At 36.8% G+C, this 22,140-nt stretch overlaps 1 protein-coding gene across 1 annotated transcript in view; it reads right to left on the bottom strand.

The window, feature by feature from the left end:
• The window catches only part of LOC107311710 (vesicular inhibitory amino acid transporter-like), a 32,968-nt gene extending 11,984 nt beyond the window's left edge, over positions 1-20,984 (bottom strand). Inside the window, exons 1-2 of the mRNA XM_015858468.1 lie at positions 20,812-20,984; positions 10,532-10,793 (exon numbers count right to left, since the gene is read on the bottom strand). Of these exons, the coding sequence (XP_015713954.1) occupies positions 10,532-10,793; positions 20,812-20,984 (435 nt within the window). The remainder of the gene's footprint in view (positions 1-10,531; positions 10,794-20,811) is intronic.
• Positions 20,985-22,140: the final 1,156 nt, after the last annotated feature.

Below are 22,140 nucleotides of genomic sequence, written 5' to 3'. Positions count from 1 at the left end.
AAATTCAACAAAGGTGGATAATTCAACTAATTTTGAGTAGATTAGACAGAAATCCCCTAATATTTATTGATAATAATAAAGAGAAAAAATAAAGATCAGAAACAAAAAGTGTTTTTTTTTTGTATTTTTTGGGTTTTTTTTTGTTTTGTTTTATTTTGTCCTCTTAGTACTCAGTATAAAAGTAAAATTATTTAATCTCTCCTTTTTGAAGTAAATAAAAAAAATATGGTCTATTATCATACATTGTGAAAGCAGGCTTATGGCATATCAACTGCACACTGAAGATGTGTTTTTAAGGTCTGTAGATGTATTGTACCAAAACTGTTGTCACTTGAGGAACAATTTCTCATTATGGTTACACATCCTGTGACACTGCGGTTCTTGGTATCTATTGGCCCATGAATATGCATGCTGAAGTTATAAAATAAGTCATATTTCTTTTCTGTTTTCATTAATAAATATATTTTAATTATTATTATTATTAAGTAGTTTTTCTTGGTCCACAGCAACACTGGAAAGACATGAAGACAAGATGTTGCCCTGAAGTAACAGCTGAGAGTCTTTTGGTGAACAGACTGAAGAATTTTACTTTCTTGACCTCAGAATTACTCTAAGCTTTTACATATGAATATAGTTTGCATGGATAGAAACAGGAACATTTCATAGAATCATTCTGTAGAATTGTTTAGATTGGAAAAGACTACTAAAATAATCTATCCCAACCATCTACTTCATTAGCAAAGCAAAATTATCTTAATAATTATTGCCCAAGGCTTCATCTCTCTCTTTTTCTTCAACCTAGACTATTCTTACACAGCAGGGGAACTTCTTGTCTACACAGAGTTTCTTTGTTCACTCTTCAGTGCTAAAAGCTGTAGCAATTTCATATTTGAGACATTGGATTAAGACTGTATTTAATTTATGTTCTTTTCATCTAATTTATATTCAAATATCTGGGTGAAAGACTTTGTTTATGGTGATGTGAAGTTCATGGGTTTTCATGAGAATTCAGTGCTTTACTGAAGTTTTTATAGTAATTTTTCTTTACTCTCTTTGGTACACAAGGAAATGAGTGCTTCTAAACATCTATGAATTGTATTTATCTTACTCAAATACTGTCTAAAACAGATATGTAATGAATAAATATACATAGTGGCAGAAGAGACATGTATTGCAAATCTACCTTCTTTGTGATGCAGTTAGGCATGAGTTTCCTAACTTCCCCTGTGTAAATACAGCAAAAAGTAAAACGACTCCATTAGCTCTGGACAGTGTAGATAGAAGCAAACATCACAAAAGGACTACTTGTTCCAACAGCGACGGGCACTTACTTTAGAATATATGAAGCTCCACCAGAGGTGCCTATCTTTCTATATCATCTACAGAGTGAGATGGACTTTTTTGTGAAGACTGTGAGATTCTGAGGTGCCTGGGAAGAGCAAAGGAAGAGCTGGACAGCTTAGGAACAAGACTGCACCAGTGGAGGCAAGGAGAAGTGTTGTTATATAACCTAAGAAATATTGCAATACAAGGTTGTGAATTATTTCAGGTAGCAACAAGGGGTAGGAGAATATGATAGGCAAGAAGCTGTGAGAAAAAATGACTTGATATGTAAAATAAGTAACTGTATGTATAAGACAAGAATCAGTAGAAAGCTAGAGGGAAAGCATGAATTATGCAGACAATTATCCTTACTGATTAGAAGAAACCTTCAGGGGTGGAACGGCAGCTCCTCACAATTTAGGAATTAGCAAAGAGCGTCTGAAATCCCATCTGAGTGGCAAAAGGAAAAGCCTACAGTTTTGCGAAGATATTTTGGGCATTTTATTTTTAACTTGAGATGACAACAATAAAAAGTACAAAAGGAAAAGCACTGAGAGAAACTGGATTCCCAGCAAAAGTGAAAAAGTCAGCAGGCAAACAAAATCAGCAAGAGCAGGAGGGGAAAACTCATTTTAAACCTCTAGATCCTAATTAAAGCTTGGAAGATTTTTAAGACCCTTAAGGGAAGGTGACTGAGGAAATGTCATTTGGAGTTCGAGATTTGATGCAGCAAAAGAGACAATAGAACTTTAAAATGTGGTGAGACAGTATAGATTTCAGTGCCAACTCCTGAATATGATGTAAACAGTTAAATGAGGGAATTAGCAGTCATTATATGTATATACTGGCATGTATATGCATGTATATAAGATATACATATATCTTATATCTCTTGCATTATGCTACTATACTACCAGAGGAAAGCTGAGCCGTGAAAGAAACCATAAATGAAAACACCTATGGGTGGCCAAGACAAAAGCTGAAGCTATCTAATATCATCAAGCAACCAAATTATTTTTGTTCTAGGTACTTACAAAAGATAATCTCTTAGTGCTGTTATTTGTTTCAGTTTAAGAAATTGAATGAGACAAAAAGAAACAGATAGTGAGATATGTGTCTATAAGTTGAAGTGAGTATTTCCTCACTTTGACTCATGTATTTACAGTTTTGAGAAGTAAATATTAAATTAATTCATATATTTTTTTCTTTGTTAGCTGTTTGGTGAATACAGTATTGTACATGTGGCAAAGATACTACCATTGGCCAAGAATACAGAGATACATTTTCATCCATGAAACATGGTGTGCAGGGGAGGAAGAGGGAGAATAGATGCAAATGGAAGGCATTATTTTCTATTGTGCTTTTATACAGCTAACAGTGTTAAAACTAGAGTACAATATATCATTTTCAGTACTGTGTGTAATCAGTGTTTATGGCTTTTTATATTCTCAAATAGCTCAATTTACTCATTCAGACAAAGCTTGTGCCATATCAGTGAATCTCCCATTGTCAGGAATCATACAGACTGAAGTAAATGGTAGATTAACCATCCATGGATTGTGAGGAACAAGCTTTGCCATTTGGAAAGTCAGCTACAGAAATATTACTATTTCTGATTCTGTCAGTACATTATAATTATTCAGAAGTCCTTTATTTTTAATATTAAATTCTAATACCTATAGATGTTGATTTTGTCCTAAATTTATTCTTTGACAAAACTTATGGCTTTTCAGCTTCTTGCTGAAAAAAATGCTAATGAAAATGAAGTGCAGACTTATATCTGGCAAAATATTTGCAGTTTTATCAGCTATCATTATGCTATTCCTGTCTCAGAAGGAATGTTATATTGGAAGGAATTATATGTGTAAATGCTGTGTATTAAAGCAAGTAAATTCTCTGAGGTTGTGCATCTCACAGGCTAAAGAAGTTAGACAGCAGGATTTTTGATGTTATTTTCCATCAAGGATAACTAGTCAGTGACATGTGTGAGAACATATTAAAAGGCATGAGTGTACACAATATATCAGCCATAGCAGGCTGGTAAATAATTGTAAAAGGCAATGTGGGTTTTATTTGAAAACGTAGCTCTTAATTTTAACTGGAAGAACTGAAATCAGTCAGTAGATGCAGAAAGGTAAATGGTAGATTGCTAAGGAAAACATGTGTAGCTTGTTTGATTGAAAAGTTGTATAAATAGTTTATAAATGAAGTTTTCCTTACAATAAATAATAATAATAATAATAAATGCAATGAAAAATGCATGCTGGAGTTATTTAGTATGTGTGCACTCAGTATCACTTGAAGCAAAAGTTTTTTTAGGCATTAACACCTCTGGAGCAGGCCATCTCCTGCACGGCTTGAAGGTTTCCTAATGAAGAAAGTAAAGATAAAGAGGTCTAGAGGGAAACACAATGTTCAGGTTTTCAAAGTGTTACTCACAAGTAACATTTATTCTATATATGTCACGGGAGAAATATTCACTGACAAACTTTTTTTTGCAAGTATATGTAAATGTGAAAGTAAATTACACCTCTGACACTTGGCAGGTTGTCTGTCGAGCTCTAGCAACACCACTGGTAGCAGTTGGCCTTTGAAGACTGTCAAAGATTAAAGCTCTCAGGTGAATATGTGCTTTCACTTCATTCATGTAACTGTTCCTGAGCTGAAATATAAAATAGTAGAAATACTGGTGCCCCTTCTCAGAGTGACTGCCTGCAAGTTAAAATTGGCATCATGTCAAAACATCTAGCAAATTTCAATTAAACCGAAATTTCATGCTATTTCTGGCTGGAGAGCAAGGCTATAAGGAGAAGAGCTGAGCTGGTCTCTTCCAGTTATTCTACTGCAGTTCAAACTGGGACCTGTAATACCTGAGCCCTTCAGAGCAGCAGGGAGCTCACTCTCCTTGTGGAGTGGGAGGAAAGGGGTCAAAGGGAGAAAGTGGGAGATGCCAAAGCCAAAAACAGCCTACCAGCTCCCACCCCTCAAAAATCACTTCCTTGGAGTGCTAGCACTTACAGCTCAGAAGGCAGTAGCTGTCCCTGCAGGTCATACAATCTAACAAATGCGTAGTGCAGAGATACTTTGATTGATCATGATCTGTTTTTCACATCTTAAAATCTGATTAAAATGCCAGGTTAACACTGGACCATAATAGCTCTATTCATAGGCTTTACTGAAAAATGAGTTACAAAGGTGGTTGAAAAATCAGACTTCAAATATTCAGCTCTGCCTGCATACTTTTCTCCTCTGTCCTGAAATGCACATGGATCAGTGACCAAACTGCTTTTTTTGCACAGGTATGAAGCATTTAGATCGATGCACCAGTAAGGCCATTGTGCTTCACTGCTGATATTGGGTTTCTGTTTCCAGGTGTTAGGTAGCAAGAGAGCTCTGTGGGAAGGATGGTGCTGCACACAGCCAACTGCAGCCCCCTCCATCAATACCAGAACAGGTTGCAGCTGAACCCATTGGCCACATATGAGGTACCTTTGAAAGATGTATGTGGAAAAGAGCAGAAAAGGCTTCAGAAGACAGTGTCAGCTGAACATAAAAAAAAATCAGGTTAAGTATATTGAACATTACAGTAGCTTAGCTACTACTTCTAAGAATAGTTACCTACAATACTATGGCTCTGAAATTTAGGCATGAAATAGATAGATTTTAGAGATGCTAGGCTTCAGTTGACATGACTGGAAATGATAAACATTTGACACTGCTAAAAATAAAGCATCAAATAAATAGCTTTTTGAAATCTGAGGTTATAATTCAATGTTCTGAGCATAACAATTTGAATTTATTTAGGCGCGGCAGTGCTTCTGACTACTGTTATCAAAATGATGTGATGCTAGCTATGTCACTAAGACTCAGGTAGAAATCAGTTAAAGAGATTAAAGATATCAGTTAAGAGTAAACATTTCTAAATAAATCTGTCTGACACCCAGTGTTACCAGGATATTCACATTTAATGTTGAGTTTGCCTGTTAAACTTCAAATATGTGTTGAGAACTATACTTTAGAATGTCTCCCTTTCATCTGAAATATATGCTAATTACCTTATAGCTTATCAACATCATAAATTATAGATTACTGTATATTGGTTATAGCCAACCTATTAAGGCTATTAGAGACATTTATGAAGGGGGAAATGTAAGGGGAAAAAAGAGAGAGAGAGAGAAGCAGAACTCCTTTAACTCTTCTGTTACTCAGCTAGTAGGTAGTGGAATTTTGTGCCCATGGTATAGTCAAGCATAATCTAAAGACTGCATTAACAGGTAAAGATTTTTAATATGCCTTTTTGGCATATTTTTTAAAGCCAAATTTTTAACAGGTAGTACAGTGCTTTGTGAAGCAAGGGTCCATATTTGGGAATCATCTATATGTCCAAGGAATAATTTTTGGACTATTTATTCTATACAACAGCTCTTAATTGCAAATCTGACACGAAAGGACTATGGAAAACCGATTCACCGTTCCTATAATTTCCATAGTAGTTATGGTAGAATATGCTGATGTAAATCCATTCAATGCTCCCTCCATCTGTTCATTGCCCAAGTGATGTGACAAACAACATAAAATGCAAAAGCAACAAAACAGCAACTTAAATCACATGAGAACAATCCAACAAGGAAAAGTTTAAGAGTCCTGTTCTCATTCTAGCGTTTTCTTCATTTCTTCATTTCTTTCTTCATTCTTCATTTCTAGTGTTTACAGCTGACCAAGGGAAAAGCTGGATGATACAGAATATTCTCTGATTAGATTTATGGGAATGGCAGTTACTGCACAATCTTTACATGTCAAATCAGGAGATTTCTGTGAGGTAGATATAATCTTGTTGCTGAAATATATTTGCATTTTTGTGAAAAAAAAAAAAAAAGTAGAGCTGACACAAGAGAGAATATGTATACTGTATTCAGCTTCCTCCATGCTATGTGAATAATGAAAGTAAGGAACTATGCTGCAGGTTCTGAGCTAAATTTGAATATGAAAGATTATATGAACAACAGGTTGAATATGAAAGGTTACATTAAGAAGTGACATGTCCAGATCTCATTCCCTCCTTCCTTCTCCCTCACAAAGAGAAAACCAAGGTGTAAACATTAGTTACAGTCTTCTTCCCTAAAATGCATCTTATATTCTGCATTTCATAATGGTGACGTTCTATCAAAGGAAAAATGTATTTAAATTTAGATGGCCCTCACTATGTTCTAAGATTTTTTTGATCTCTAGTTGCAGCCATGCGAGTTTGAGATTGCAAACACATGAAGAATAAATTTATCCAGTGCTGCAGGTGCATTTTAGCTAAAATTTTATACACTGGCATTTTTATGTGCATCACGTAGACATATAGTCTTGAAATTTTGCTTTTGCTGTCACTGTTTGACTAGCTCTATTTAGAAACTTGAAATACTTGCTGTTCCTAGATTAGATACCAGCATCAGGCATCTCCCTTTAATTCTCAGTACAATCCTTTGATGAAATAAAGCAGACTGTTTCACTCAGAAGTCTATAATGTATTGCGGAGTATGACTTTAGCTTCAAGGAAGTTCCTGCCCTGGACAACAGTCGGAGTTGACTCTTGTTCCCAATTCTGGAAAATAATCATTTAAAATCAAGATCTAAGCATCTGTTTAGCTTTCTAAACACATAAGAGTGTACATCCCTATACTTAGAAGATACTCATATTGTCAGTAGAGCTTGATGGGAGGTGTGTTTAGGCGCCTTTAAAAGAGATTCACCTTTATATCTTTAGGGACATGTTTATTAATTCTGTTTTGGTGTCACTCTGTTTTATACCTATGACTATGACTTGTTGATAATAAGATCTGCAGATTTAGTCAATATTAGGGATATGAAGGTAGATAACTCAGAGGAATCACCATGGAGAAATAAATATGAACTATCTGATATTCTAGAGTAAACATTATATCTCACATAAATAAATATAAACCAGATTAGAACCCAATTTGGAAATGAGTCTATAATGGCACAGCTTGAAAGAAATACAGAGAGAAACTTTCTCTGGTGAATATTGAAGTGTTGAGTCCTTTCTAAGCTAATGTACTATACAGAGTGTATAATTATGAGTGCTTCCCTGTAAGTAATGCTGGCTCACAATGTTGGAGGCAGATGCTGGTGGTATTACAGTAGATGCTGAACCATCTTCTCAATATTCCATTGCTGTATGACAGACAGCAGCAGAGAGGTAATCTGAAAAACTAGCATCTGATATGAAAGTATGGACAAAGTGTGTCATTGAATTCCTCCCTGCATTAAAAATGGCACTCATTGACATTTGTCAACACTTGCTGAACAGTTATGGAGACCAAACAGTGGGCGTGAGCACAGTGAGGCAGTGGGTGGTGCGTTTCAGCAATGATGCCATCACAATAAGTATGAAACAGCGGGTCACCTTCACTGCTTCAGATATTTATGAGCATGGCAAGCCAGCTCTTGCTCACTGCTGGTGAAGAAGCACACACTGAATCAAAATACACCTTCAGTATGATTTGATACAGAACCAACATTTCACCAAATATGAAGGAAAGAAATGTGTGCTTATACTACACTGCCTTTTAAAGACTATACAAGCAACATGGAACTGAATGTAATTGTACTTTGGAATTGCCTGGTAAGGTGGCTGAGTTTTTGAATTGTTAAACTTACTTCTCCTGCTGAGACCAAATAAGGCAAGGTAGACTTACAGTGATGTAAATTACAGTCATAATAACATGAACTTTGGTTCTGCTATGAAAGGCTATAACATTAGAATTTAACTGTTTTTTTTTTTCTTCCTACTGTTGCTTTGCTCATATATCCAGAGGTACTGTACAAGTTAGTACAAAATTTTTTGGCCTTTTACTGCTCTACACAAATACCACTTGCATCACTCTGACAGATTATACTGTTCATTTTCCCATTCAAATTAACTCAGGTTTATGGTCTCTGTCGTTACCCAGATTAACTGGATATAGATTTTCATTTGCCTGTGCAGTGTTAGAGTATGAAACGTGTTTCCCTGGAAACTTTAAAAGCAATCATTTACATAAACAGCATTGTCATCAAAGCTGCACAATTCTTCAGTTGAAATTAAAAAACAAACAAACAAACAAAAACTATGTCATTGATTGAAAACATTTGCATTTTAAACAATCTAAGAAAGCACTTCTATTTAATTCTGGGGACCAAAGCAGTACTTATTCTCATTATAAATATGAAAGTAATTTCAGAAAATATTTTCACTTCTAGACTAACAGCATCCACTGGAATATCTAATTAAAACACCTCCAAATTCTGCTTAAATATTTATCTCTAATTGTCATGCAAAACACTTCTGCCCTTTCCTCTGGGCAGGCCAAAAACCACTGTCCTTTTGGCACAGATTGCTTTCACCAGCCAAGAATGTTTGGATTACTTTAATTATTATTCAGGTAATTCTAATCTTCTCTACTAAGCTATTTACAGAAATCTCTTCAAACTGTTATTTTTTTCCTCACAGATGCCCAACCAATATTCTCTTCTTCTCCTCTACCTTTCCCCTTTCCCTTCTCTGCTGTTTTGCCTAAATGGGATGCCAAGGTACTGGGAAATAGGAAAAGTGCATGCACATGCACATATGTGCTCCCATATGTACTCAGCACTGAGTTGTATCATTAGAACATTTTGTTAATTCTTTTAGATGAACTGTAGCTCCCAGGTTTTGCCATCTGCTTTAGAAGAAAAGCTCAGTACAGTAGTATCTGCCTTCTCTTTTTATTATGATTTCTAATGAGCAATGTGCAAAGCTTACAATGCTGAAAGTTTTAGCTCAGACCATAGTTACTGATGTGAATGGGTAAGTTAGCTTGAATTTCTCCTGTTTTTAAATGGACATTTCTATGTAACAGATCTATTTTTGAGCTGGAAGACATAATATTAATGATTATTAGTAATTGTCTACATAAAGACATCGAGATATTTTAGGTAATTTGATGTAGTACAGAGACATTATTGCTTTTGTTTTTCACAAGGAAAAACAGTGAGTGGGAGAGAGAGAATGTGACTTGTTAAAAGGTCATATGGCAAATATTGACAAAACTGAGTTCCAGAATGAAATCTTGGCTTAGGTTAAATCAAAGGCAAAACTCACAGTGATATCAATGGGCTCTCATCCCAGGCTCCCACCCTGACAAGATGGTGAGGAGAGATATTGAAGAGAAAAAGTGTTACAAAAAAGTAATTTGGCAATTTTAGGACCTCTATTCACAGCCAAATCCCTTCTGAGTATGATATGATACTGTGCCCTAAATGTTATTACATTGACTCTCGTGTGGTGGTGCTCACGTTTGAAAATGCAGCAAGGTTAAAATATGTCCTTTTTCTTTTACTCCTTTGCAGAACTTAGGGATGAACTGCACACATAAACAAACATTCATCAGCATTAGCACAGACTTATGTGACATTGGAAGGATTATTTTTGTATAATTGGAGTGCTATAAAAGAGTCAAACAGTTACTGGGACTAGATGTGTCTGTGGGTACCACTTTCTTATTACCATGTCAGACACAAATTCAGTTGTAATGATTGAATTTTGTAAGGAAATGAATCATGAAGTGTGAGAAAAAAAATCTAAAACATTTAATGCTAAATTTAAGGGCACAGAAAAAGGACTTGGACTCCACAGAAAATGCTAAGACCAGATCCCTTAAGTCTTTCCAACTTAACTATTTTCTTTAACACTGAAAAGTATTATCACAGTATGTTTCGTGCTCCAGTTCATATCTAGTGTAAATTGCAAATCAGAAAATATTTGACCTCAATCTAACTCTTACTGTCCTGATTCTAGGAGGTATTTATTTCATATTTCTCATACTTCTCTGTAATTGAATTAAAATATACTTACCAAAAATTTACTTACCAAAATTTACGTACTTTTAAAACAGATGCAGTCACCACCTTTTCATTTTCTACTAGTTTAAATATTTCTGAAACTTTAAGAAACATCCCTGTCTTTTTTAATTCCCTTTGGAGCAATGTTTTTACAGTGTTAATCTTATGCAGGAAGGTTGAAATATATTACTAATAAATTCACAGATCATTCAGAATATTGCAGAATGATGGCAGGTTTAAAACAAACAAACAAAACAAAACAAAACAAAAAAAACACAGGCTGAATGGTGACCAGATTTTGAAAATGATAGTTGTAATGAGTAGGGCAGTAGGAGTTTACCTGAATAGCATTGGTTACATTCCATCCTGCTTCCCAGCTGGAGAGCAGTTTCACCTGGGCCTGCGGCAGTGTAGCTGGGGTCTCATATCCTCGATCCTGGTGGCAAACGTCAAGCTCAAAGTTGAGGAGTCCATCTGGCTTCTCTCTCTCCTCACTGTGAACCTTGTTTAGTTCATCTCTCCTAGCAAAATTCACATTTTCTTCATCAGTGTCTAGGCAACTGTCCCATCTTATCATCTGCAAAAGGAAAGATGGTGTTTCCCTAAAGCAGGTGAAAAGAGATGAAAAAGTCTGCTTCAGGTGAGCCATCTTTAATAGCAAATATTAAAATAAAATCTTTCTTGACTTCTCTTAATGTTGATCAGCAGCTGTACATCATTAATCCTATTGCTAGGTTAGCACTGGTATTGTAGTTATAATTAACAAAGCTTGTTGTCCTTAGTTCATTTATTTATTCCAGTTTCAAAAGACAGCTAACGAAATATCTTCAGCGTCTTCAGTGTACTGCCCAGAAAGGTCTGCTGTGAGATTTAATAGTTTGCAAGCCGCGATTTAAAATTCAAATCCTTTTTCCTTCTACCTGTTTTATCTACATACATCAGTCAGTCATTCATGAAGCATCTACAGGTGGCTGCAAGAATCTCATTCTGGAAATTATGCATGTTTCTAATACAAATAAATAGTTCTGCTGAAAGGAAGAGAAATGCTTCATTAAAACCTAGAGTTGATGGACTGACTGCAAGGTAAATGCACGTAAACAAGCTCACTTCTCTCAGTGTAAGAACACTTCTATGTTTCAGTGTCTACAGAGGTCAGTAGAACTTTAAAAATGTTCTTTAAAAAGCTCAAAGTTGCAAGAAAAAAAAACCACATAGCTTGCTCATAACTATAGTTAATTCACAATTGCTGGTGACAGGGGGACGACACAGAGCTGTGATTATATACTTACTGTAGGAATGTGATAATTATGATTATTCCTGCTATGAAATCCTAAAAGTACTATTTACCTTAATATCCCTGTCCTTCCTTGGAAGGAATTTGTGAAGGAAAGGTTACACAGTTGTAGAATTATTTCCTTTTGATGTTTTCCAAGCCTGCCTCATGTTTCTCTTTCCACTTTATTTCTTTAATAAAAACACTAAGTTTTAACAGCAGTATTTCTACATTAAAAATGGAATATCTAGGACAACAGTCATGCTGGAAAAAACTATTTGCTTATACAGTGTCCAAATTTGACCACATGAGATGAAGTATAGTCCTTGTTTGCACAAGCATTACATTTCTGGTAGTTCTAATTACCTGAATTCTCTGAAGAAATTTCATTGAGAAATAGAGAACACCAAATTGATAACTTCTCTGCCAGATAAATGTAAACTACGAACTTAGTAGAACTTCTCAGTTCTCATCCATTTCCAAAATTAAGTATCCAAATGCCAAATAAAAAAAAGCAAGTTTATAAGTTTCCAGAAATACCTGATTTTTAATTAAAATATTTATTTTAGCTCTCTTGGGCTTGGTGTACTGTAGGAACTATCAGTTTCAATGAAATACCCTTATTAGTCTTCAACATACAATGTATCACAGAACATTACAGATTACTATTGTACAATATTTATTATTATTTATAATACTAGTTAGACATCTTAGCTAAAATCGAGATTCCTTTGAATTAAGATGCTCTAAAATCAAACAGTAAGAGACAGCCTCTTTACAAGAGGTTTACAGTTTAACAAGAAATGACAAACAGATGCTTGGCAGTTTGGGAATCTGTTCTCCTTCTTTCTCTACTAGGCATCCATTGTGTATGTTACCTGCAGCTTTTACTTTTGCAGTCAGTAGGACAAATTATGCTCTTAATTAGTTACATTGGTGTATATCTATTGGATGTTTCACTGACATAAGTAATGAGCAAAGGAAGATGTATCAAATCTTGTTTTATTATTGCATAAAAAAGTGCTGCTTATGTGACTGCAGAAAACTGAATAATCCTGCTACTTACAGGGCATCCAGAAAAATCAAACAGTAAAAGCAGTAACTAAGGACTAGACTCAGTCAAAGTGTAGCTTCATTCTTTGTTTTTCCCATTCATTACTTCTGCTAGTCATTCTTTCTTAACATGTTCTTCATACACTCAAGCTACTATTATAAGCTTCATTAAACCTATTATCTGTTTTGGGCTAAAAACTTCATGATTTGTGGTAGAATACAGTCGTCACTGTCTTTGTCAGCTATTTATATATTTCTATTTCAGTACCTGAAACATGTTTAAAATTTTCTCCACCTAGAGGAGCAGGCTATTGCTGTGATTCAGAAGCTTGGTAGGACTGGACTTCGGGAACAGGAAGGATTGTTGGATAGGCATGTAAATGATATACTTCTTGGTCAGAGGGATCACAGTATGACTTTATGATGTAAAGAATAAGCTCTTCAGGACTGAAAATTGCCTTGGACATTTAAAAAAAATTTTTTTTTATTTTTTTATTTTTTAGAATCTATTTGACTCTAATACCTTCCAGTTTTCCATTGCCTTTCAAGGACAATGTTTCAGAACAGCAATGAAAAGTGGGTCAGTGTAGTTTCATAATTCCATTTGCTTTTATTTTAGACAGATGTGCAGTTACAGATCATTTTATGAGACAGTCAATCCTATCTCTTCCTTATAGCCTCATCTTAGCTATGGGACACAGGTTTGTTTCAAGTACAAGGATGAATCATGGCTGCTTAGCATACTCTTTTGTAAGGATGAAGATCTGTTTTCAGAAATAAAATAAGTTTGTTAAAGATTCACCATTCTTAGTCAGAAGACTAGCTGGCCAAATAGAGCACTTCTAGATATGTCATTTCTTTTTCTCTAGAATAAATGCCTGCATGGAGGTTGTACGCTACTATTACTGACTGAGTTACTTCACACCTGTAGGATTTTTTCAGGCTTTTGCATGACAATGCACTAGATCCATGGGTAAACCTGGCTCTAAGAGCATGCAAATTTTGGATTTAGGAAAGATAGATAAGTGACACATTCTCACAGAACCCTAAAGATGTATGATGGAGAGGAGTGCTGAGTACCAATGTTGTGCAGTTGAGGTACATACTGGCCGCCCCATTCCCCAAAATGAGATCAATAGGATTCTTTTTTGGTAAAGAGGTTTTCTTTTCCATAGTATCAACCTATCACTCCGTAGTGCCCGAATGACTCCAAACTAAAAAAGAGATTAAAGTGCAAAATTAAAAATATACACCATTTTGATAAACATCTCTAGAAGGAGTGTCACAGACTATTTGTCAATCCTTTGCTTTATTCATAGTGACTGAGGTGAATAAAGTGAGTAAATTTTTTTGGTAGTGAAATAAGGATTTCAATTTTGGAACTACGGTTCTCTAATATAAATATTTGCAACATTTTTCATAATTGCAACTGGTACTTCTTACCAGTGCTCAGATTTCTGATCTGAATTCATTTTATCCAGGTGTTTCTGCCAATTACACAAATTTGGAAAGTTGATACAGATTGTGCATAGCATACAATGAAAGATAATTTTAGTTGTTGACTGTATATTTATGAATAGGCTTTTTTGGTATAAACTTAGATTTATTTATATGTTTTTATAACATTTCTGTGTTGCTTACTCTATGCATATTTTTATAACAAATCTTTAACTTCATACTCAAAATGTTTATGCAGACAGGGTCATACTATGATTTTCATGTATACAGGACTTCAGAAATGTATGACTGTAAATATGTATGCCATTTTACAAATACACAAAGGATGAAGTTCCTTACCTAAGAAGCCAAACTCTAATCCTGACAGAAAACAATTTAAAACAGGGAGAAATTAATGGAGTTGTTAACAACACTCATACTGGGAAGTTCTTTGAATGATCTTGATTCTTGGCCAGAATTTGTAAGAGATGATTTTAATCAGAGAATGAGTATGAAGATGTTCAAAGTCCAAGGGACAGGAAAGTATTTAATTTACTAGTAGTGCAGATAAATAAGACAATACAGTAGAGGACTGTGAGAGATACACATCTGGATGGTATAAGTGAGAGAAAATGAATAAGAGAAAGCACAGAGACAGAAAGGAAACTGGAACAGCCAAGTGGTCCAGGTCAGGATGTTATAATAATAATATTTTACTTGTTTATGTACAACAAAAACATCAAATATCTCTAATACCTGAGTGGTCAGTCATTTTTTTACAATCTCAAATTTGGTGTATGTTTATTGTTTATTTTTGTTGCAGTTGAGGGAAAGAGATTCTGGCAATTTTCACAGTTATAGACATTATGCTGGACAAAGTATTATAATTTGTGAGTACACAAATGTAAGAATATTGAGCGAAAAAAGAAAGAAAATTCATCATTTCATCAAGAGCAGTTATTCAAACACATTACAGGGATGGCTCTTACAGAATGTATGCATGGTCTTCAAATGAAGATCACAGAAGATGCTAGTGCTAGAGGTAGGTGTTAATATCAGTTAATTGTAGCGCATTCTGAGCTACAACTTCAGGTCCCCTTCATGTACCTAGCAAAATAAGAAATGTAATTCTAGCAAATGGCTTATCTCAGTTTAAAGCTAGTATCTGAGGCAGATCAGCTGCCACAGATCAGTGTCATGAAATTTACTATTTTCCCCCCTCACCATAAGGGAAATCCAGTATCACCTGCTTACTTGTGAATAAATATCTGTACAGTACCCATATGAAGGCAGATGAGATGAAACCCAGTGCATATATTTTTTAATGCCCACTTCATTCTGCAAATAACTACTGCTGCTGCGTAGATCCTTGCAGTGTTTCTATCAGATACTGATTAAATTTGGAATTCAAATCAATGAAGATTTTTGGCAATTTTGCTGATAATTTCTGTACGTCGGTTCAGGTACATAAATATCATAGAATGCAAGTTGGAAGGGAACCACAGGAATAATTGAATTCAACTCCTGGCTCCACACAGGACTACCCAAAATTCAAACCCCATGTCTGAGAGAAGTGTCTAAACACTTCTTGAACTCCAGCAGTATGGGGCCATGACCAGCACCTCGAGGAGCCAGCTCCAGTGCCCAGCTCTGATGAAGAACCTTTTCCTAATCTCCAACTTGACCTCTCCTTGCTGCTTCCTCAGGTCCTACCTCTGTCACCAGAGAGCAGAGTTCAGTGCTACTCCTCCACTTCCTCATGATGAGATCTGAGCCATCATGAGTTCTTTGTTCAGCTTCCTCTTCTCTGAGCTGAACAAACCAAGGGACTCCAGCCACTACTTACACATCTTGCCTTCTGAACAGTTCACCATCTTTGTTACTTTTGGAGGCTCTCTAATATTTCTGTGTCCTTCTTACATTGTGGCAGTCAAATCTGAATCCAGTTCTCAAGGTAAAGCTGCATCAGTGCAGAGCAGAGTGGGATAACTCCTTCCCTTGTCAAGGGGCAGTGCTGGGCCTGATGCACTCTAATTGGTTCCTTTGGCTGTCAGGGCACACTGCTGACTTGATTCAGCTTCTCAACTAGAAGCCTGAGATCTCTTTCTGTGTGGCTACTGTTCTTCTCATCCCCTTGTTTCTGTATGTATGTAAGGGGTTCCCTCATTCCAAGTGCAGAATCTGGTACTTACTCTTGTTAAACTTCATGTTCCTGGTAATTGCCCGGCCCCCCAGTTTATAAAGATCTTTCTGCAATGCTTCTCTATCCTTGAGAGAATCAACAGGTCCTGCTAATTTAATGTAATCTTGTATGGGTAAATGGTAATCACAGCCTGAATCTTTGATTAATCAGCTGAGGCAAGTGTCGGGTCAGCTGTGGGAGCACAGATGAGGGTAATTCATCTGTGCTCCCGGAAGGGGTGGAGCTTGACTCCACCTCTTCTAGACTTCATTCAAGGGCTGACCACCACTAAGGTAGCATCTCTTGGAGACTGCTCCTTTGTGGAGGTTGCCTCAGTGTTTTCCACCAGACTGAAGGCTTCTATACTGATGAGTTTTTACTATATATAACCTTTTGGATATTTAGCACCATCCTTCTTGTATTATTACCATCTTTGTACTATTTTCACCTTACAAATCTTAAAAAAATAATAATAATAAGCAAAAAAAATAATAATAATTTAAGCAAAAATAATAATAATAATAATAAGCAAATACAAACAACTCAGTTTTCAAAGATTACTAAAAAAAAGAGCATTAAAACTTTTTAATCAAGATGTAATGCCAGGATCTTAATTTGAAATTCCTTTGATCTCACTGATTTAGAAGGGTAGAAGATTAAAAGTCTCAAATTATAGGCTTGCAGGTAGTAGGAAATTCATGATGATCATTTCAATCTATATGAGGACTGCTCCAAAAGTAGTCTCCTTATATTGGCCTGTGACATCAGAGGCAGAAGTTGGTTGTATGGCAAGTGCAATTGAACCTTCCCACCAACATTTCATTACTTTGTGTAATGTTGTTGCATGGCAATGCAACAGATCGCTGAAGGAAGGGCAGTCTGACCAAATGACCTCTGACATGGAAGAGCAGATGAAGCAAATGTGTGTCATTGACTTCCCCCCTGAGGAAAAGAAAAGGTAGTAATAGTAATAGTAATAGTAATAGTCTCATGTGGGTTGGAAAGGACCTTAGAGATCATCGAGTCTAACCCCCGGGATTCGAGCCTCTGTGCTGCAGGGTGGCACTTCTACCACTTGCACCACAGGGGGATTCGAACACCCGGGCCCCGGTATTGCAATGCAGCATTCCTGCCACCGGGGCACACAAGGTACCCACTGATATTCATCAGTGCTTTCTGAATGTTTATGGAGACCAAAAAGTGGATGTGAGCTGTAAGGTAATGCCTTTCAGCAGTGGTGACAGTGGAATGTCTCTGCTGCTGCAGATATTTACAAGCACGGTATGCAGTCGCCTGTTCATCACTGGTGAAAACACATAGTTAATAGTGGTATTGATACTGAAAAATAGCATTTGTAGCTCAGAATTTGCTCTATCAAAGCATTATTGTGCTCTTTGTATTAGTTTCCATGCAAATAAGATGCATTACTTTTAGAGTGGCCTACATAGTTTGGATGTTGTACACTTTTTCCATAATGCTCCACACTGAGAATGACCTCCCACTGATCTCCAGTCAGACACTGAGTGACTTAACATCACACTCTGGGTATGACCTTGCAACTATTCCCTTATGCATCAAACAGTCCACCCATCAGATTCCTATCTTTTCAATTTAGAGAGAAAGAAGTTGTGGGGGACCATATCAAAGGATATTCAGGACTGCAGATAGCTGACATCAGTAGCTCCTCCATCATCAATTGATGAGGTTATGCCATCATGGAAGGTCACTTAGTTGGTTAGTTGGTTAGGCAGGACTTGCCTTTGGAGAAGCCATGCAAGCTGTTCCACGCCACCTCCCTCTTCTCCATGTGCCTTAGCATAGCTTCCAGAAGGATCAACCACTAGTTCAAGCTGTGACCAAACAGTTCTTCTAGTTCCCCAGAAGGGCATCTATTACTTGACTCAGGAATTTATCCTCAATGCAGGATAAATCAGGAGCCTCCTGGAATGTAGCTTGCTGTGATATTTTTCCAGTGGTGGTTGAATTCCCCCAGCAGAATGAAAGCCTTTGTTTGTGATGTCACCTGTAGTTGAAGGAAAAATGCTTCAACAGGCAGCCTGTAGTGGGCATCGAGTACAAGGCTCCCACTTTTTTTGTCTTTAACTCTCACGTGTAAGCTTTTGGCTTGCTAATGGTCATTCTTCAAGGACAGCTCTTCACACCATTTCTTTGTTGACATAGAAGGCAATGCTTCCTCCCTTCCATCCTTGCCTGTCAGCTGGTAGCCATTGATAGCCATGCTCCAATGTTTCAGTGACTGCAACAGAAGAAGCTGAGCATTGTATCTGTTGCTGTGTCTGTTAGCTGTCCCTGTTGCACTCAGGGCATCCTTTGAAAGAGGAAGCAAAGTTGGAATAACTTAGTATTACTTGTACAGTCCAATAGTGTCTATTTTTTGAGTAGGAGGGGGTCTTCTGTTCTATGCTTTACTGGAGTATAATGCATCCAGATAGACAAATAATGCTGCTGTCAAGAGATTTATTTAAACTAATTATCACAAAAGGGGTTTTTTATCTTCTGCATGAGCAGAATGACTGAACATTCTGCACTTCCTGACAGTTATAAAAGTTATGCAGAAGACAACATTGAGAAACTCCTCTCCCACACTGAAAAACTTAGATGGTTTCTCTTAAACGGACCATTATTAATTGTTTTCAGAAATATTTCAGAAGATTGATTCATGCATAAAAATGCTTTTAGTCAAGGATTTTCTCTGCTTAAAAAGCTTTATAATTTTCTTCTTGAAGAAAGATCTTTAATTACATTGAAGCAATAGAGTGGAATTTGTGCATATATTCTAATTATATACCAGTAAAACTGAAAAGCTCTTCGTTAAAACCATGTGGAGAAAAATCAGAGGCATGCCAGCACTTCATTACTGAGAACTTAAGAGGAATTGTGTGGTGGCTTATTATCAGCATTGCATAAATAGAAGGGCACTCTACATATTGCATATGTTGACACAATCTTTTAGATTAAATACAGACTGATTTGGAGAAAACAGAAGAGGATACAAATTAACTCAGTAAATTAAGCCAAATAAATTAATTTGACGTAGTGATAATGGCACCTTGTTACCTATTTAGTAGACAAGTGTAATAATAAACATGTATTTTTCTAATTTAAATTTGTGTACATTCATATCTGTGCATAGATATATATACAGAGCATACAAGGTGAAAGATCAAGGTTGGTTCAACCACAACCTAATTAAATCTAAGTGATCACCAAATTTTATAGTTAGTTCATATAATGGTTCACAAGAACTACATGCTTATAGCATGAGCAGAATATATGCAACATTTTCTGTTTAAACATAAGCCTTTATGATGAAGCAGAGTTTTCTCATGCTGTAAACAAGAACAGCTGGTGCACAGGCTGTCTTACAACACACTGTAATAACAATACAATAGACTTATTGTTAGTTGTATGTTTGTGTATAAAGAAGTTATTCATGTTTTAAACACAGAATTACTGAGCAATTCTTGCCAAATTGCAGACCCTCATCAAGAATTCCCTTGAAGTCAGAAGCACGTTACTTTTTACTTTTTAGTGTTAGTCCATATTATGATAAAATATTTAAGCCTTATGAGAAGGGTGGGTTTCCACAATATGTAGCTGCTGACTGCAAATTTGTAGGAGGGAAATGAATAAATTTTAGTTTGATCAGATTAGGAGTATAGCAGTAGAAGGTAGAAATGAGAAAGGAAATAACAGCCTCCTTACAGTGAATTCGTTTGCTGAAACTCACGTATGGCCCACTCCTGCAATTCATCCTTTGCTACCAAGTTCCTTTATATTATAACTTTCCCATAAAAGTAAAAATAGATAAAAAATAGAAAGTATATTGCTGCACATTCTAAGTGAACCAGCTAATTAAACATGAAGAAATGTGACTGATTTGATCACAGGAAGTTCACAACACAACTTCTTGTGGCTATGTAAAACATCTAGCTAATTATTTGTTAGATTAAAAGACATACATAATTTCTTAATATTTTCAATATTTGATATTTCTATCAGTAATTATTTGCAATGACAGGTATTAATTACTTTTTCAGGATGACTTTAAAATAGGTCACGTATGAATGGAAGGTACTTCCACTGCCATCAGACCTAGTTTATTACAGACCAAAGTCTCTTGTAATCTGCTACTTAAACAGATTTAACTTGATTTTAAACTCCAAGGATTTCTTATCTAAACAATATGAGAGAAAAACAAACAAACAAACATGTTATTTCTAGCTCATCACAGAATCAAAGAACCACAGAATTGTAGGGACTGGAAGGGACCTCTGCAGACTGCCTGTGTTAACCTCTCTGCTAAAGCAGATTCCCTACAGCAGGTTACAAAAGAAAGTGCCCAGACAGGTTTTGAGTACCTGTTCATAGGAGACTCCAAAACCTCTCTCGTCAGCTTGTTTGGGTGCTTTGTAACCCTCAAGGTAAAAAAGTTTTTTCTCATGTTCGTATGGAACTTTCCATATTCCAACTTGTGCCCATTGCCTCTTGTTCTGTTGCTGGGCAGCACCGAAAAGAACCCAGCCGCATCCATTTGTCTCCTGCCCACTAGATATTTATAAGTATCAGCCTACCTCACTCAGCCTTTTCCAGTTTGTACAGTAACAGGTTTCTCAGCCTTTCCTCATTATTCTGCTAGACTGTGTAGAATTACCTGCCTCTTTCAAACTGGGGAGCCCAAAACTGAACCCAGTACTCCAGATGTGTCTTCATCATGGCAGAGTAGAGGAGGAGAAGAATATCCTTTGATCTGCTGGCCAAGTTCATTTTAGTACTCCCCAGGATACCATTGATCTTCTTTTCCACAGGGGCAAATTGCTGGTTCATGGTGAACCTGCTGTTCACCAAAACACCTTAGTCGTTCTCCACTCTCCAGTGGGTCAGACCCTAATTTGTACTGTTGCATGCAGTTATCACTCCCTATGTGTAGAACTCTACACCAGAACTTGCTGAACCTCGTAAGGTTCCTCTCTGACCAGCTCCCCAGCCTGCCCATTTGTCTCACGGAATAGCAGCACAGCTTTCTGGTGTGTTAGCCACTCCTCCCCACTTTGTATCTTCAGTAAATTTGCTGAGGGCGCATTCTACCCCTTCATCCAAGTCATTTATGAAAACAAGACTGGACCAAATACAGATCCCTGGGGATCACTGCTAGCTACAGGCCTCCGACTAGACTCTGTGCTGCTGGCCTCAAGTTGCACCAGGGGAGATCCAAGCGAGATGTTAGGAAATAGTACTTTTCTGAAAGAGTGGTCATGTGCTGGAATGGGCTGCCCAGGGACGCAGTGGAGTCACAGGACCTGGAGGTGTTCAAGTAACATTTAAATATTGTGTGAGAGACATGGTATAGTGAGAACTACTGGTGATAGGTGAACAGTTGGACTGGATGATCTTGTAGATCTTTGACAACCTTGGTAATTCTATGATCACAACTGTCTGAACTCTGCTAGTCAAACAGTTCTTAGTCCACCTCACTGTCCACCCACCTATCCCACACTTCCTAATTTTCTCTATGAGGATATTGAGGAAGACAGTGACAAATGCTTTTCTGAAGCCATTACGCAGAATCCACTGCTCTCCCCTCATTATCCAGCTACTCGCTGATAGCTATCAGATTGATCAAGCTTCAAGGTGCTTCATTTGGGTTGGGGCAATCTCAATTATGTGTACAGATTGGGAAAAGAACTCAGGAGTGCAGCCCTGCAGGGAAGGACCTGAGAGTTCTGGCAGGCAAAAAGCTTGAAATGAGCCATCAGTATGCTCTTGCAGCCCAGAAACCCAGCTGTGTCCTGGGCTGCATCAAAAGAGGGGTGGCAAGAAGGGCAAGGGAGGTGATTGTCTCCCTTTATTCAGCACTTGTGAGGCCTCATCTGGAGTACTGAATCCAGATCTGGGATGCCCAGTACTAGAAAAATGTGGAACTGATGAGGAAGGTACAGAGGAGAGCCTCAAAGATAATCAGAATGCTGGAGCACCTCTCTTA

Source organism: Coturnix japonica, chromosome 3 (genome assembly GCF_001577835.2).
Source record: "Coturnix japonica isolate 7356 chromosome 3, Coturnix japonica 2.1, whole genome shotgun sequence".
In the NCBI taxonomy this organism is placed as follows: domain Eukaryota; kingdom Metazoa; phylum Chordata; class Aves; order Galliformes; family Phasianidae; genus Coturnix; species Coturnix japonica.
This window is presented reverse-complemented; position numbering and strand designations above follow the sequence as displayed.